The sequence below is a fragment of the Anopheles maculipalpis genome, chromosome 2RL (assembly GCF_943734695.1).
Source record: "Anopheles maculipalpis chromosome 2RL, idAnoMacuDA_375_x, whole genome shotgun sequence".
Classification (NCBI taxonomy): Eukaryota; Metazoa; Arthropoda; class Insecta; order Diptera; family Culicidae; genus Anopheles; species Anopheles maculipalpis.
This window is the reverse complement of record NC_064871.1, coordinates 83,579,802-83,599,054: the sequence shown is the minus strand read 5'-3', so window position 1 is coordinate 83,599,054 and position 19,253 is coordinate 83,579,802. Positions and strand designations below refer to the sequence as shown.

At 45.6% G+C, this 19,253-nt stretch overlaps 1 protein-coding gene across 1 annotated transcript; it reads right to left on the bottom strand.

Annotated features, from left to right (window-relative positions):
- Positions 1 to 3,356: 3,356 nt before the first annotated feature.
- LOC126567973 (kappa-type opioid receptor-like) lies at positions 3,357 to 5,321 on the bottom strand. Its single transcript, XM_050224358.1, has one exon. It carries the CDS (start codon positions 5,319 to 5,321, stop codon positions 3,357 to 3,359), a length of 1,965 nt encoding a protein of 654 aa, XP_050080315.1.
- Between the last annotated feature and the right edge of the window lie 13,932 nt (positions 5,322 to 19,253).

Below are 19,253 nucleotides of genomic sequence, written 5' to 3'. Positions count from 1 at the left end.
ACGACGACGACTGTGAAGTGAGTTGGAAAACTTGCCGTCTAATATTTGCGGTATGACATAACCTTGGTAACCGGGTTGGTACCGTTGCGGCACTAAAGGATGCGTGATGAAATCCTAAGAACCACTTCACACTTCGTTCACACTGTTCGTCTACGTCCATTCGCTCAGGTTTCGGTGTTGGATGGTGGTGGTGGTGGCACACAATTTGCACAAATTGCCCCACCAGTTCCCTGGCTGATGATGAGGGCGGAGAAGGGGGGATGGGGTGGGGCGGACAGGAGATTCTTTGAGCTGGATGATGCTGGGAATTAGGGGTTTCCCATTGCGATCCGCGCACGCGATACGAATCAAGTACCGAGCTGGAGTCAATCAAGCCATCGAGTATGCGGAACTGTCTGACAGAGTGAAAATGACGGGAATGCAATAAAACGGGCTACCGGAGGGCTACGTTTGGGACCGCCGGCGGTGAGCACACGTGTCCGTAAGTACGGCAAATAGGGACCTGTCAGTGGGGAAAAAGTTTCCTGTACCCAAGTTCGCCGAGAGCCGTCGGATACCGCTGTCGATCTTGCCAGGCAAAACGCTAATGCACGTCAATTAAGATCGGCAAACGATAGCGCTCTTCTGCGAAGCAGCATCAGCCGACCCATATTAACCGCTTTTTCTATGATACGGGATACCTTTGGGACTTTCGAATGGAAAACTTTATAAAATCATCACTTTTCTTTTCCACACACACACACACCTAGCTACCACGTGATAAGCGAAAAAAGCTGGAACCGTTGTTAACCTGTGTTCGATTTTATCAGTCCGGCCAAATCGTGCACGGTGCGCTCGCTTAATTAAGGACACCATTTTGTGGAATGAAAAACCTTCACACCGACCCACCTTTCGGTACGGTACGAAGTGAGATGATGGAGGGGGGAAAACTTTCTCCAACGATCCAAACTCCAACAAAAACACACCATCCAACCCAAACAACCCTATGGCTGTTAGCGATCTCGATACGGATCGCTAGGATGCGGCCTTCGCATGGCGTTGTTTGTGAGGAGCGCGTACATTATTGTAAAGTCATCGGTTTTTCCCACCAAAGATACATCTCGAAACGCCTAATTGGATGATAAATAATGTCCAGCACAGCGTCCCGCAGGCGTCCCGGGGCGCACCGGAAAAACAGATTAAATTATCCACCACCGACGACTATCCACCGGCAAGCTGCGATGAACCGATGGGCCGTGGCTTTATAATTATTTCTGAAAGCATCGCTTTTTACGGATAATTACTTTGGGGGTTGCTACACGAAGGATGGTCCTCAACCCGGGACGCAGCCGAACATCATTCGGTTAAAATCATTCGCGAAAGTTGTCACAACTGGCAGTCAGAATCCTGAAGTTTGGAAATCCCGCAGCGCAAGATATCTGTACTTTGGTGAGCCGGTTTGTTCCCAATCCAATTTAACGATGGCTGGGAAATTTTCGACCAACAGTTCGGAAGCGGTAATATTTCCCGCTATGGATTTTACCGGCCCGAAAACCATCCGCTGCTCTCTTCCGTGATGATTGGATCGGTAAATAAATAAACATCATCCAACGGGCGCGCAGAAGTCGGCAGCGCAATCAAGCGTGTTGCGCGCGGTATCGTATGCGATTGATTTGGGGGCTGCGTTTCAATATTGATCTATCCAGACAGGGGTAGTAGACGAACGATAAACAATCGTGCAAACCGAGCCGTGCGCACGATGACTGCCGATAGAAAAATGGCACGTCCATCAAATTTCCCGCACACACACACCAGATTGTCTTTGCGGTAGAGGATTATTTAGTGGATTGATTGAAACATCGTCTAGGAGAACCGTTTTCCCGTGTGTCCCTCCGTGTCCCGGTCGTCTTCCGAAACGCCTTTACCGCTATCTAAATTTTTGATCGTCTGGGTGAAATATTTCATCCAACCAAACAATCAGCGGAGCAAAGCGGGTACATCAGAGCATCATCGACATCGTTGGGTTGGGGATGATGTGTTCCATCCGTTCGCTGTGGACTAGCAGACGAAGGTAGGTTGCGAAAGAGTTAAATAAGGGGAAGGGAAAACATTCCAAAACCATTCCGATAACCTTTTGGAAATGGTGTGCTCTTCGCCCTTGTTCTCTCTCTGTTGGGACCATTTCCATCCACAAAAGCACGCGTCATTACGACCGCAATCACGGTTTACATGTCGCGTCGATTTGTCCAACTGTACCAACTGTTGTAGACCGTACCGAACGAACGACTGATGCTGCTGCTGCTGCTCCGTGCCCAATGGACCTAAAGATCCGCATGCGAGAGAACTTCCCAGCACGGGATGTGCCATCGTGTTCGAGCAAATGGTGTGTAATCGACGAACCATTGGACGAACCTCCTCAGCACTGGCAGCCGGGAACGAGTTGTGGGCTCCCGGTTATCACACGCTTTTCACTAAACGAACCATTAATTTGCCATCGTCTAGATGTGTCTTCTTCCCTCTGCATCAATCCCGGCGTCCCGCATACCGTAAAGAGCAATCGCCAGGAAGGAAGTAACTACGTCGAGACACGCCAAACAGTGTCTGTCGCTCGTTACCCTTGTGTGTGTGTGTGTGCCGCCAAATCAGTGCCAGTGATTTGGATGAAAAGAATTTTCACCGTATCCAAGCTTCCGATGGATTTTCTGCAAGCATTTCGTGCGTGTTTCACGCCATCGGGACAGGTGATCAGTTTCGCACAAGGATTTAATTCCCTTCACGAGACAACACCGGAAATAATGAAGTAAATCCACGGTAAATCAAGCGCAACAAGCATGGGGTGAGGTGGGGGATATGGTGAGGAGGATGCTGTACCGAGATCTCGCAAAACTCAATCAACCAGCGATACACACCAGGACCTATCAAAAGGCAAAACAATGACCCAGCAGGATAATGGACAGCTGTCAAACTGCTGGATGTGTATAGGAGACCTTGGGGGAGAGAATCGAAGCGTCCAAACTACAACAGTGACTCAGTTGTAGTTGAAATGTTTGTCGCAAACATTTGCAAAAGCAATTGGAACGGTCACATGCAGTGTCCCCCTACGGAGTAATGGGAATTTATCGTCATCATCATCACATCCGGCACCGAAGCAAGATAAATACTGTCCGAGATGAGTCGCCCTATCCGGAGTGCGAGTCACGTTGACGCTTTTTTTTCCTTTGCTGCTTTGCAGCAGTGTCCCCATGAGCTACTTACATTATTTTCTGAAACGAGGTGTCCACATGCCGGTAGGACACCCATCGCACGCACCGAGCACAGCGGACGGAGGCTTGCTTCGTTTTGCAAAGTCCAACAACACGACCGGTCCGGGACAGGTTTTACAGGTCCGTGTGGAGTACCGGTGGCCGACCGTAACCGGCCGCCGGTGAACCATCGTTCCCGGTGTCCAGCGCACGGCTCGAAATTGGCACTATCGGTGCTAGGGTGGACGGTGGCTGATCGGCAACCGATGGGCGGGCGGACGACGACTGGATCGTTGTTACGCTCGTTGATGGACCGCAGCCACGGACGATGGAGCTTTGATCCGAGCTCATGCCACCGTTCTGGTAACCGGCACTTTTCCCATTAGCCGTACCTGCCTGCGAGCTGTTATTGTTCCCATTGCAAACGTTGCCATTGTTTGCTAGCGCGTCGTTCGATTGATGGTGTTGGTGCGGCTGCTGATGCTGTTGCTGCTGTTGCTGCTGCTGCTGCTGCTGTTGATGCTGCGGATTGCCCTGGGCGTCTGCTGGTACACCGGCCCGGTTGTTGGGCCGATTGTTCGACTGCAGGACCTTGGTGGAGTTACCCCGCTCGGAGCCACGGTTGCGAACGAACCGGGGAAAGAAGCTGTTTTCAATCTGCAGCTGTGCGTTAATTTCCTTGCCCTTGGCACACGTACACGCTTTAAGGAAGCTTTTCTTAAAGTTATCACTCAGAAAGGCGTACAGTATAGGGTTCATGGCGGAGTTGCTGTAGCCGAGCCAGCTGACCAGCACAAACACCGTGATCTCTAGCCGCGATTTGCAAATGTCCGGCGGCGAGTTGATGAGAGCTACTTGTGAAATCCAGTACGGTAACCAGCACAGCACGTACACGGTGATAACGGTCAGCACAAGCTTCGTCACCTTCCGGTGGGATCGTTTCTTCTCTTTCGATTTCGATTTCGGTCCAACCGTGCGCAGCTTCCGAATGACGAGATAGTAAAACATCAGGATCAGCGTAAGCGGTATCGCGAAACCAAGTATGAGCGAGTACAGTGTGAAGGTAGAGCCAGAGTTGGCACCGGTTTCCGATGGCCACATAATATTGCACGACATCTTGCCCTTCTCGCGATCGATCGTGTTAGCGTACAGCATTACCGGGAGCATTATAAGGGCCGAGGCGGTCCACGCGATCGCCGACACCACCTTCGACACGAGCGGTGTCCGGAAGCGCGGTGACGAGATGGGATGGCACACCGCAATGTACCGATCCGCGGACATGATGAACAGAAAGATGGACGACGTAAATTGGGTGATCGAGGTCGACACCATGTACGCCTTGCACATCGCATTCCCGAACGTCCACTCGCCCAGATGCATCGTCGTGATCAGGAACGGTATGCCGATCAGGAAGCACTGATCCGCAATGGCCAGATTCAGGATGTACATGTTCGTAACCGTCTGCATTTTCGAGAAGCGCAACACAACGTAGATAACGAGCGTGTTGCCAAACAGCCCGACAATCGCAACCAGCGCGTACAGTATCATCGAAATCACATTCCCCACCGGCATCTGGATCGAGGGACATATGTCCAGGGCGGAATCATTGAAAAAGGTACTAAAGAACGGATGGTGTGGAAAGCGGCGGGACAGATTTGCGGTAAACTCGGCCGAACTTGTACCACCGGGACCGCTACCGATACCAACGCCGCCACCACCACCACCCGATGCTGTCAGTGCGCGGAGTGTGATGTTGCTGAGAAAGGTGGAAAAGTTCGTAACACCGAGCGAAGGCATCGATGGGGCGGACGCGGACGAAGAAGCGATTGTGGTGGTTTGCCGCAGGAAGGTTAGCAGCTCGGAAGGAAACGGTATGCCACCGTGATAGTGGGCAGCGGATGCCGCTATCGTAATATCACTCGCGGACACTGTCATGCTGGTACTATCGGTCCCTGCAGCGGTGCCGGATGAGGAGGACGAGGAGGAGGAGGAGACAAGATCTGGCGGTACGGCTGTACCCGGAGCCAACGTCGATAGGGCAACGGTGCCGGCGGACACTAGCAGATCAACGGTACTGGCCGTTGTGCCGTTCCAGTCCATGGTCGGCCACTTGCCCAGGTGTGTTGCAAGTATGGCGGCGTGCAGTTGAAGTTGCTAATTTATTCCACAGGCAAAAGGCATGTCCCTTTTTCGTTTACACGACGCTCGTCTGTCGTCTCGTTGTACGGTGAGGATGGGCGAGACACCAGTGTCCCAGTTCCAATTTGACTCGTTCCACCAGCGTTACTTCACATGTCGGACACACAAACACTAACCGTTGCCGAGTTGCAGTCACTTTCGATTAGATATGTTCACTCGTACACTGGGCAGACACTTCACTTTCAAGCAGGAGATTTTTGTTGCCACCTTTTCCCCCCTTGATCTTCTCCGGAAAGGGATATTTTTCCCAACTCACAAACGCATACAACCGTGCACAGTTTTCATTTGGCCGTATCCTCGAATCCTTGTACTTTTTTTTTTGCGAACGATGAAGGGCGCAACAGACAAACAGAGCTTTCCTGCCCTCAATACCCTCAGACCCTCAGAGCAAAATTATTCCAGCAAAAAAGTCACACTCGCACACAATGTATCCAACGCTGTTGAGAATTATTTTTCCAACACACAGCTTTCACAACCAGGAAGAGCGTGTTCACAATCCCGTTTCGGCTTGGAGAAGCTTGTCAACTACACTTGCACATTGTTTCTGACTCGCTGGGCGCATACCGAGCGATACCATTTGCAATCGGTGAGTACTGTCTCGGTTTCCTTAACGAAGTCAACTCATCGGGTGTGCGTGTGTGTGTGTATTATTTTTAGAATCCCCAACACAGACGGTACCACAGGAGGTGTAAGATTTTGCCGAATCTCATTAAAGTGTCATTCCGTAGCATTCACACCGGTGCGTCGTCATACGAACCCGGGTAGGTTCGAACCAATATGACGTGATTTTCACCGTCTGCTGTTTCATCGAAACACTAAGCTATTGAATCATCTTCATCTGACCCGCTGGGAGTGACCACTGCACAGCAACTGGCCAGCATCCGATAAACAAACAGTCCGGGCGGTCCAGTAGAGGGCGGATTTTTATTACCGTTGCGAAACCGCGTGACGGACAAACTCACTCACCACGCGGTTGTCCGTGCTGGGAAGGAATTTATATTGACGCGTGTTTACACACCTTCCGGCGTGTTTAATTCATAACTCATCTTCCGATTGCCGGTTCGGTAGCTGCACCTGCCACTCGTTAGCAGCGTTTGTTTGTTTGCACCGTAGCACGAAACACTTGTCTGCATGTCTGGCTGTCTTAATGCTTGTTCGTAGACCACTCAACACTGTCCATACTTGGATGTTACCGTTTCTTGATGCAATGTGCGCAATTTCCTAAATTCGAATATTTTTTTTCCCGGGAAAGCGTTGAGGGGAACTTTTCCCAACCGTTCACTAGCGCGTCCAAACGCGAACTGAACGGATTGTTTGGCAGAAGCTTCCGAGATGCAGCAATGTTCCATCTGTGACACGAACGGTACCGGTATTGGTGCCGACACACACACACAACCACTCGCAAACTGTTGTCGTAGGACGCGTCTGACAAAAAAAAACCTTCGCTTGCCACCTGTTTCCGTGTACCAGTTGCCGGCAGCATAGCCCTTATCTAGACACTTTTACTTTCATTCATCTGTTCGCCTATCGGCGAAAATGTCCTTTTTCCCCAACGATCGGTGGCGAACCTCGCTCGTGCGCATGTCTGACGTTTTCTCCTTTCATCGACTCGATTGTAGCGAGTAAGTTCGGCGTTCCTTCCACCACGGGCACGGTGCAGTACTAGCTCGTTTTGTTTATCAAGCTGCCCCCTGGTTGCACGAGTGCACACAACCCAACCCTGCCCTGCCCGACAACGCGGACAAAGAACGAACGACCACCGACTCCCCCCGTTTGGGTCAGACCAGTTCAGACAAATGTGCTTTTCGTGTTGCCGGCAGTGCCGGTGTCGTTTGTGTGTGGTTTTTGCCATGACCTTAGGCGTTCGCTCGAGTCACGTTCTCACGGTCGAGGGCGACATTACAAGTGGCTCGCGAGCAAAGTCACACGATGCACTTTCGATTCGCGCACGCGACCGCACCAGTGAAACGTTGCTCCTGACGGGTAGTGCTGCACGTGACGAATCAGCTAATGGAGATGCTCGTTTAATTGTTCCCTACTTTAAGTTAATTCCATTTTTGTGGAATTATATGGAGGTGTCTTCTACAGTTGATGTCTTTGAGGAAGGTCATAATTGTTTACTAGACTTAACGCGTAGTTGAATAGTAAATCCACACTACGAGGGAACGGCCCGGATGGGTTTTGAACCCCGGTCCTGCCCTGCCCTGCCGATCCATATGGACTGCTTTCCTTATTGGAGTTCCTCCTACTAACGAACCATAAAACCATTCTTTGTTTCGCATTCGACCGCCAGATGCACCAATCATTTCATCACATTTCCACCGAATGAAGGAACTATTGCAGCGGCACTAATAGCTCCAGCTGCATCACCAACTCTGCTCATCTCGAAAACCATTCTAATAGCTAGTGCAGATGAAATAGAACATACACCGGGATAGATCCTTCGCTTCTTTTGGCGCATTCAACCGTACCGGCAACGGTAGTTCGCCCGAAAATAGTTAGCGAGCAGTGGCAAATCGCAAGAATTTACACTCGTTTTTTGTTCCTCCGGTACGCTAACCTTTCTAGCCTTTCTTCCCTAGGGTAGAGTTCTCGCGCGCACAGTTTCATACTTATCGTGCTCCAGTGGGTGTCCGAAACATTGCACTACGGTTTTCCAATCGTCAGTCGATTGGTGGAATATATGTTTTCTGTATCGTTTGTACGGGAGAATCCCGGTATGGAATCTTCACGAGAAAGCACAAAATTCTGTTGATAGAAGCTTACGGAGAAAATCTTATCAATGTCGTCTGCTGTCAGGGTTCGAGTTAAGGATCGTTTCAGGGTTTTCCGTGGCGCAAACGTACCCTTGCTCAATGAATGCAATGAAATGGAAGACTTAAGGTGGCATTTTTCTGCTTAGTTCTGCTCACTGGAGTTTGTTCCGATATAGATTTATTTAGATTTTTTACATTGATTTGTTTAAATTTGTTTGTAGTTAAAAAAAGAATTTGGTTTTGTATTTTTCCAGCGTTTTCATTTCCAGGTTTCCAGGTTTTGTATTTTTCCAGCGTTTTCATTAAATTAGTTATTCATTGATACAATAGAACATTTATTTATTTTTCATCAATCAATTATTTTATTTATTTATTCATTTCTTCACACCATTGAAATAATTTTCTTAAGATTTGAGAATTATCGAAACTATCACTTTTGAAGCAAATAAATTCTCCCAGCGACAGCAAGAGCCAATAATTCTCTGTTGTAGAGCATAAATAAACAAAGACCCAAAACACATGTACGATGCCAATCTACCTAGCAAAGCTATCCACACGCTCACTAAAGTTTTACCCTAACATCATGTTGAATTTGTTGAACCACACGTTATGCTTGGAGGATCCCGGTTTTCTTCACAACTTTTCACCCTTTTTAGCAAGCGGTGGTGATCACAGAGCACTGCCGGGATGCTACCGAACCGTCCCATAAAAGACCAGCGAAACAATGATGCCGAAACAAAACGGTTGATTATCTACCATCGTCGACCACCTTCCTCGGTGCTTTCGTGCCGCGTACGGGACACATACACACAAATTATGTTGGCACGTTTGGCGCAAACACTACGGAACAAATTACCGAACAATTTATGATGCCATTGCTGCGATGGCGATGGGATGCAAAGTGTTGTCCGCTTGCTGCTGCGTAACTCGCTGCGTCCGATGGCATTTTCCGACAGATGCGAAACTGCACGACACAAGGGCGCACTGAGTGTGTGTGTGTCTTTCTGCAAATCCCCAAACGGTTGGATCATTTCCCACACTTCGTTGACGGAAAAGTTGCTCCGCTAGTGTAGCTAGTAACCGTAACAGCTTGTTGCAGTAGTTTTCTCACCCCGATCGTACGGGGCTGCATGCAGAGAAAAGTGGGAAAAGAACGAGCAAAACTAAAAACAAAATCAATGGACAGCAAATGGTACAAAATGTGCAGCTTTTTATTACCCACTTGCCTCTCCTTTTCCATTTGCTTGCTTTTTTTTTAGAAAAGAAAATTTAAATAAAGACACATAAATTTCCCAACATCTTCCCCTTTTCTGCGCCCCGGGAGGAACCTGTACCCTACATAGAACGGCGCATTTCTTAAAGATTCCTTTGCATCGAAATTCCTTTCCTGTCATCTGAATTTTTATCGCTGGACAGTGAAAATCATACCGGAATAAAATAACCCTTGATCTTTGTTTGCATGCTAAGAGAAGCGAAATTTTCACAAAAAGATTCTACATCGTTCGATAAGAAGAAATTGTACGTTGTAAAATGTCCCATCAAACACTGGTACCGAAGTGTTTACGAAAAAAAAAAAGAGCAAACCGTTGCACTCGCACGTTTCCGTTTCTCGGTATGTCCGTGGCTATTCCGATTTATGGGTCGTATGCTGATGGCATTTTTTGTTGTTGCCTGTTTTATTTTGTTTTAACCGCAAACATCAAATCGAAACAGGGGTTAGGTGGGCAAACAGGGAAGGGTTTGCTGCATGCACCGTGCTGTATCACTTCTTCCGAATTCGGAGCGGTATTTGCCCACAGAATACATTGCGTAGCATATGATAATATTTACTACGACCGGGAAAACCATGGTACCATATTCCATTGAGGGTGTGTCATGAACAGGAGATCGCCAAAAAAAAACCCTCGCCTCATCTCTTTGAACTTATGCCATCGCACATTAAGTATTCATTGGCCCTAAAGCTCGAGATTAAAGAGTAAATGTGTTCCGAGTAATTTAGACGCCACAAGAGCGTACATTTTATCAAGGTCAAAAATGTTCGGTTATTCACTCGGCGAGCCTTTCCTACGCGCTGGGGGCGATGATATTTTCCAAGAAAAGCAAAGTTTGTCAATTATCAAACGATGAAAAACACATTTACGGTTCTCGCACTACCGGGCGCCTCCATCGCTTCGTACCAGGCGCCTCCATCTGTGTGTGAGGCTGTTGCTCTCAAACCCGTGTTCCATTAGAAACACAACCAAACTGTCAAAATCATTCGACCGTCATGTTAAGCGTGTCCCGGAAAAAGCTGCTTTACGTAACGTCCCTTGTAGACCGTAGCGTACCGTGTTAGAAGGAATACAGGCTAATTTTTTGTCATATTGTCTGTGTTATCTGACTTCGAAGAGACGAAATCCTGCACGAATGATTCAGATTGAGCAGTTTCACTGGTGTGTGCTTGCTTATTTCTGTTCCACCGCTGTTCAAATGACAATTGTCAGAACGTCTCGAGGTCGTGACAGACTGAATGCAAATAATCTCTGAGCCTGATAATTTCAATAGAAAAGCTAGCTTTCTAAACCATCTAGCCTCGTTCTTCGATGGGAAAGTTAACATTCGTCACCTCGAAGGATTAGCACAGCAGCTCGATTATGACAATCATCGCTAGTTTTGAGTCCCATGGCAACAAACAGACCCTCTGCAGGTTTAGGAGTTTTTTTTTTATACAAGCAGCTGTATTGTATGTTTGTCTTGTTATGGGCCGATGAGCGGCAAAGGAGAAATTCAAGCTCATGCTGACGTACACAATTGAAACTATAAGAGCCGTTGGACGCTCAAGGGCATCCATTATGGCATACATAAAATATGACATTTTCAAGAGTTCCCTTCCGTCCTCCCGTACCGTGTCACCTTCTCTCCCCCACACCGTTTCACAGCTCAGGGTAAGAAAGGGACATCTTTTCTAGTGCGTCCTCCTACACCAATCGTCACCCGTCAAGCGTGACGAAACGAGGGTCGAAACCAGACGTAGTTTGGCGTCGTAATTTCTACCATAAAGAGAAAAAAAATGCTATTCCATTCCCACTTCAATCTTCCGGCGAAGGTATCCGAGAGTTACAAAATTTCGTCTCAACCCTTAAGCGTATGCTTAAATTACGTTCGCCGAAACAAACCCCTCCCATCTAGTTGTGGGGACGTGTATGCGTGCGTTGCTGTGCTTAAAACGGATACACGACACACGTGTCGGACGGTCGCTACTCAGTGCACAACATTTCTTCAATCAAACGGATGCGCATGATGGATGAGATGGTGTCGCTTGCATAAGGGAAACGTTGTCACAGTGATCACATTCCACCCGTAACTGGTAGCTTACCGGTTGAATTCGTACGAAAGCTTATTCGATTGTCACTGGAGCCAATTTTATCGGGCACTGTTTCTAATGACGATAACGCTTCGGCTAAAGGGATGAATTTGAATCGTGAATTTGAATGACGCATCTGGCGGCAACAATATTACGCTGCAACCTTCTGAATACTGCTCGGGGTTTGGAGGTGGATTATGTAAATCCTACTATTGGATGATCGGAATTAAGCTTTGCAAATGAATGCAACAAGAAAAGTGACGTGTTTTGAGAGGGAGAAAATATAGTTCATCAAGCGTAGCGTATGGTAATAGCGAAAAACTATGCAAAAGCTATGCTTCAAAGAATTGATATTCGATATGATATTTTTCTTCGAATGCATTACTATGTGAAACAAGCTAACAGATAATCCTCACACGACGATACTGCACACTAAAAAGTTCTCTGATGCATAAAGATCCAATTATTCGAATATTCGAGCGACGATGGCGGGCGCCAACGGATAAAATTTTAATTTCATCTGAAAGGATTAGCTCGTGTCGTTAGATTCGAATAAAGCGAATCAAATCAGCGATCTTGATGTTAAGCAGAAGAAGCTATGTGAAGCATTCTTATCTGCTCTGACATGCTTACTTTAGTTTGATTGCATCGGCCAAGAGATAATTGAGTTTATTCAATTTAAATAAACACTTATTACACGGCTGAAACTTCTTGCACAAAACAGACATTGTATCAAAGCAGTATCTGCTATATGGCATTTACAAAAGAAAGGAAAACGCATTTTATTTTCACTCGTTCGTATGAAAGTCATTCAAATCGTTATTATCAGCACAGCACATTCACATTCAGCGATTAATTATAAATGCTTATAATATCTCCGCTGCAACTGATACACTGTTGCAGCTTTTTCCAATGTGAACGATGAGCCCTCTCAATCGTAGAGAATGTTTTCGATCATCATTGCTTGAGAATCTGCCCATTGACCTGGAAATTATGTTCACGGATGTGACGGAAGTTGTTCAGAATAAATTTTAATTGGCAATCACCTAGCTGAAACAATATCTTTGTTGCACTATGCGTATGATTTTACAAAGTTCAGATAAATGTAAATATAAGGAAGGATATCCTGTCCAATAATATTTGGATGGATTGAATGAAAACTATCGTAGTGCTTTTATCAACATTTATTTCACAAGCCACTTTCATTGAAAAACACCAGGCGTCTCCATCAAAATTATAAAGTACTGGGCGTCTCCACCTCATATCGTTTCTATTTTTGCGACATGAAATTTCAATAAAAAAAAAGTTTGTTTTGCTTCTGTTACACTTATCATGCATTTAAAAAAAAAATAATAAAATATCGTCACAGTACCACGAAGCTTGTTTCATAACAAATCCTTTCGCATATCCAATTTCCAGCTAACCTCTGCTTAACTCCGTTTCAGTTCTGGGAAAATGGTTTTATAATGTCTTTGGGTGCACTCTTAGCTACCGAAACGACCTTACCGGCTTACCGACATAAATTTTAACGTTTCGCATCTCTCTATAATCTCCATAGCAGTTACGGCGAAATGAGGACTTGCTTCGGCTGCTTGCTTGAGGAAATGTTGCTTCGGCCTCTTTTTTCTGCTTCCTCTCACTGAAAAAATACACCTATTTCGTTCTACATTGTTTCAGCATCGTACTGCAGTAAAGTGCAGCGAGCGGTAGTTCATGTGCTGACTTTCCATCGACACCAAACTATTAGGACCGTTGGGTAAGAATGTTCCGATGTACGATGTTTCCGTGTGGATGTGCTTGTTCTGAACCACAAGGCTGCACCGCTGTCAATTCGTTGCACAGGAAGGAAACGGAAAAACAAAAGCATCGCTGCAATCGTTTGCCATCATGGGACCGATCGAGTGGCAGAAACGACTTCCGATGACCGACCGAGCAGCCATCAGGCCACTTTATTTACGCTTCAACCGTGTCCATAATCGCACCCCAATCGACAGGAAAAGCTTGGTCCCTTTTTCCAATCACAATCTACCCGTCCCGCCCTGTTACAGCTAGAACTTTTCCCTTTTCTATTGGGTCACATTGGTCCGAGTGTCTGGCATTGGCAGGAAGTGGCAACTTTAGCACGCCATCTTATCAGGACGGGCATTATCTAGCTGCACTTGGTGTGTCCGTACTCTGTGCTTGGGTTGGGATTTATCCTGTTCACTTGTCGAGGCAGTCAGTGCCGGATGGGAGTGCCGTTGAGTTGAGCAACCGAATGAAATGTTTCTCCACCCTGCCCGTATCCTGCAATAGTTGGATAAATTAGAAGGAAGGAATATATTTCTATTACACCAAGAATAGCTCGGGATGGAATTGTTCCGCAACATTCCTCGGCAAGACTTCTCGGTTGAGTAGGATATATTACGAATTATTTACCTATTCTCAGATCAGTATTGGAATCGTTCCGTACCGATGGTTCCGATTGAATGGAGAAATTTGGCGAATGCCTGTCGATGCACTTGTGCAGGTACCAGTTGCAGCTGCATCGACCAGCTTACGGAACACTGCCTATCATCGATTGCTGCCACTATCCGAAGGAAATCGAGTGGACAAAGCTGATAAAATGACCAGTAACAGGCAGTACCATATTTCATCAAGAATGGCTGGACATAATCCTTATCCAAAGCTCAAAGCCATCTTTCTGTATTATCTCCAAGTAAATAGTTTGAGTGTGTATGTGTGTGGAATGGGCGTTTGAATGACGGAGAGACCATGAGTTTTAGCATAATTTAACATCTAACGCTCACTTATCATGAGGACCATTTTGTAAAACATTTCTCACTGCCCTGTTTGATTAAGAATAATTTCCTCGTAATCTTTTCAACACTCTGCACTTGCACACTGCAATAAACAAAATCGTTCAATGATAAAACGCTCCTGCAAAGTGTTATGTTCTCCATTTAAGGCCGTGCACCCTTTGCACTCACATACTTCACAAAACATTCCTACTAAACGGTAAATCAGCACCATATTTCTCAACTAGCTTTCCCACTAGCAGCCCCTAACAGTATGCAATCAGATAGTCATGCGACCGTTCTCCATCCATTCCTATAAACACTGACCATCCGGAGTCCATCCATCCATCCGGCTAAAACCCGAAAAATGGTTCACTAATCCCGTTCCTTTCCACCACCACCGTAGCCTCTTTTTTTTACAAACACACACACACACCATGAAATCTAATGACCCGACGCAGGACGGCGAACTGTTGGCGGCGGTTTAGCTACGGAGATTACAGATTGCCCTCGCAAGGGCTTTCGCTGTAAGTAATCCCAGGCGAGGTTTCGCCCAAACGATGCTGCTACTCCTCGGAAGGACCAAACCGGGCGTAAATCTTCGCCCCATTGTGTTAAAGGGCAACCGAACGAGGCAGACAGGGTAGCCCTTGGTCCAGCAGCTGTAAAGTCTTTTCGGTCAAGCGCAAGTTTCATTCCCGCCCTTAGGATGGTGAACCTTTCCGGGGATAGATGAAGCATGTTTTCTTTGGGGTTTGTTTTTCCTGGCATTCTTGCCTTGTGGTGGAATCTTGAGCTACCAAAAAACGACAAAGAAGAGCTTCATAAATTAAGGAAACCTTCAACGACAAAGCGATGGATTGAATTTGTCACGCTGCTGAGATGGTTAAAGAAGTGCGCGCTTGGCGTAATTGGCAGTGTGGCTATGGATGGTGTACAGATTTGCACCGAGTACCGAGAAATCATTGGTCGATTTAAAATGCGGACTGTTTTGGTTCGTTCCGCCAGCGTAAAGCTTTTCTAGTAACGTATTAAAGTCGGTTGAGCACGATAGAACGAGAACGAAGCAAGGAATGAATGGAATGAATTCCCAAAAAAAAATGCTTCTCTTCACTTAATTCCATCCCAAACACACAGCCATACTCAGAATAGTACAAATTCCAACAGTTTATGAACAAAACTCCATCTCACCGAACAAGTGTCCCACAAAATGTCATAAATAAAGTGTCATGCATTGTTCGCTTAGTGAATGTGTCTGTGCGTTGCAGACGCTGGCTGTTATTGCTGATGGAACGGTGATACATTTCGCTTCACTCACCCAAGGGAAATTCACACGACGAGAAGCGGGAGCCGTGGGTTTCATAATGCAATTCATACGACCGGAAACTTCCCATAAAGCGCAGCTTTCCTCGAGCACATAATTATTTGCATCGTGATTCTTCCTTTCACGAGGCGAGCGTCTAGTCGCGAATGATGCTGTAAGTAAGTGTGTGTGTGTGTGTTCACGAATATGTGAGTGAAATTGAAATTTTACGGTGGTTTATGATATGTGTGAAGAGACATTTGCATCGCAAACGAGCTAGCGAACGTTTGCGTTGAAGCAGAACAATGCACTTTGCGGGTGTTTATTTGTCTCTGCAAGGGGAAATCTTTTACTTGTGGAGTGTTTGTGTGAACGTGTATGTGTGTGTGCTGCATTGTAAAGTGTTGCAAGAAGCATAAAGCAAAAACAGTGCGGTAATAAAATAATAATCTAAATTATATTGCTCATAAAGCGCTCAAATCCCACATTCGGAGTGGAACAACTCTTTGGAGGAACATAGATTGAAGTATGAAGGTCGCTTAATGGAGGGATCTTAATTTAATGCAAACTTTAAAATTATTCTCAAAAACATTCGAAACACAACATTAATTATTTTAAATTGAAGCCTTTAAAACAATTCTTGTTTAAAATAATTGTTTACGCCTAAAGTTATGCAAATCAAATAATATGATTGATGTTAACTCAAGGATTTATCTAAGAACGCGAGTAAAATGTTTCTTCTTCTCTGCTTCTTCTTCTGCTTCTTATTCGTCTTGGCTTAACGACCTTTTAAGGTCACGCCAGCCATGTAATGGGTTACTAGACTTGTTAATACTACGTAGTTGGATAGTCAATCCTCACTACGGGGTAACGATCCGGATGGGATTTGAATCCCGACCGTGCTTTTATATTAAACCCTTGTTGAATTAAAATGCATTTATAGAAAGTTAGAAGCAACCCCGCAACTCAATGCACCCTGATTTAATCTCCCTGTATTGTAAGGAGTGTAAAAAAAATGGCAAATTGCAATTAAAATCATTTTCGACGGTAAAGCTCTTTTCAGGATAGAAGCTAAGCTGTTGTCAGCTTCCTGCAGCTTACGTGCAAGTTACTGGTTGTCTTTTTCAACATCCGTACTGGTATTTCTACCTTCAGACACCTAATTTGGAATAGTTTTTGTTACCTTCAATTCCTAGCTTCATCTAATCAGAGCTTAACCTCTGTGACTTTCTAAAACTTTACAGCCCCCGATTCCTTGTTTCGCACCAGTTAACACTTTAAATGTTCGTTGTTTTCACTGTCGGCCATTAGGGAACACCAACCATTCCGCCATCAGTTTTTTTTTTCTAGCCCGAACACGATAAAACGCTTTCTCGGTGCTTTTGTATCGTGCCCTCGGGAATCACCCTCAACCAAGCGAGCGAGAACAAAGCATTATTTGGTTCCCCTCCGGGAAGTGAACATCCCTGCAGCAGACAGACTGTCTAAAAGGTTAAGGAAGCCAACTCGACAACACCCCGAACACGTAAGAGAACAACAACAGAATGGATTCTGCAAAAAAAAACCGCAGAAATCACAACGCAGCGATTAACTGCATCTGGCGTTCGATGTTTGTCCACGGCCAGAACTTGCGCGACGCTTTGGCAGGTCCTCGCATCACACATTTCATGCACCTCACGTACGGTGCACACTGTCGCCATTAGTTTGCTAAACATCGGTAAGAACAAAACCCACCACGATCCTGCCACATGTACATGATCCGAGTTAATCTTACGGCGGGAATCGAGGTGCGCTAGGAAGCGGTGACTGTTACGACTGGCAACACTTTAAATGCCGTCAGAATTGCCGTGATGCTGTTAAACTCTTCGACACAACTAGGATTGTATTGGTGTCTGCATATCATATCATGTCCCAAGTCAAAGTCAGTCGAAAGTCGTCTATTGGTAGCTGGTATTCACACGTCCTTGCCAGACTTCCCTGACAGCACACAGCTTGCCATCATAATCATAATCATCGCCATCATCGACTACGGAGCGCCTTCGGTAGCTCTTTGGTGGTCAATTCACGGCTCATGAATCGAAAGCTTATAAGCTGCAAGAAAAACCAACCCCACTCTCTCTCTCTCTCTTGCACACCTACCAGACGACCCAGTTGGACACGTATCGCACGGAACGGGTTCACAGTACGGTGAACGGTACGGGAACGTACTGTTGAGAAGGAAAAATATTACCCAATCGGGACTTGTTCCATTTTGCTCCCTTATTTTTTCCTCTTTCTTCCATAGTATGGTTAGAAAAGGCAAGATTTAAACGTCTCCATTGGAGCATTCGTACATTAGACAGCAATGAGACAAGCTAACGTTAAGGAGAGTGTTGTTTATGGTTCAACAAATAGCATTTTTCTATTGTACTGTGCGGGTTGATTCAATCAACTCGAAATAAAGCTTGATTTAGTGCTGGTAAATGATTAAATGAATTAATGGAAAATAGTTCCGTTTGGATGAGATGAATTTAATTTTCTTTTCACAAAACTTTGTGGTTGATATGAACTCTATGTACTTCAGGACACAACTGAACATGCTCACTAAGAAATTTTCAATAAAAACTAGTAATAGAAACTTCCTTCATTGTTCCAAAGGTTAGGAAAGGATTTCTATCACGCTTGATAACCTTTTACCAAAAATAGATTTGCCATTACTGTCCCCCTTATGTGTTTGATTCGATTCGTTCCAGTCTGGTAAACCAACTTTTATCGTATCTCCACACACAAAATGGAAGGAACAGGAATGTGTTTCATTAAAAATAGCTCCCATTGCACTTCCGAGCTCATTTATTCCATCCAACCCACCCGAAGCGAAGAAGCACATCACCCGTCTGTCACGTGGAAGAGTTGCCTGTTACCACATAAAGTTGTCAATTTATTTTATTCTGACTCTTGTCGCCACCTTGCGTCTTTCTCTCCCGATTTCTCTCTCTCTCTCGTTTATAGCCTCGTGATTGAGAGATTAAAAAGACAAATAATGAAAGCGATAATCGGTATCCACTGTGCCGAGGGGACCGAAATGCGCCTGAATATAGGCATTTATTTTTGAAAAATTTACTAATGCGCCTACAAGCATCCCTTCCGCCTGACAAAAATAACTTTTACGAAGGGTTTTGAACGAGCAAACCCGATGGACAATCACTTTGAAGCAGTGTACGTTGCTGTGACACAAGTAAATTTCAATGAAAAATTCATAGGATTAAAGCGATCGTTCCGATCAGCTGGCTCGTGTAATAATTACTCAATGTTACAAGTCCTGTAGTTGTTTTTAAAAATTCTTTTCTAATAGAGCCGTTCAGTCTCTAAGCAGTTCCTCATTCTTCTCAGACACATGTTCCAATGCGTACGTGAGACACGTGAACCGTGTGCTGCCTCCAAACTCGAGTCACTCTTGATTGAATCACGTTCACTACTACCGTTGCATTCATGATCGAGTCACGACTAAACTTTTAGACTTCATACTGCCCAGACAGCGTTCAGAAAGAATCCAAAAAAAAAACACCTTACAGGTACCAAGAAGTTTCACTTTATCTTAGAAACACGTAGAACTTCTTAGTTCCCATTGAAAGCAAGCAAAAATAGACCACCAGTCTTCGATGATATCAATTATTT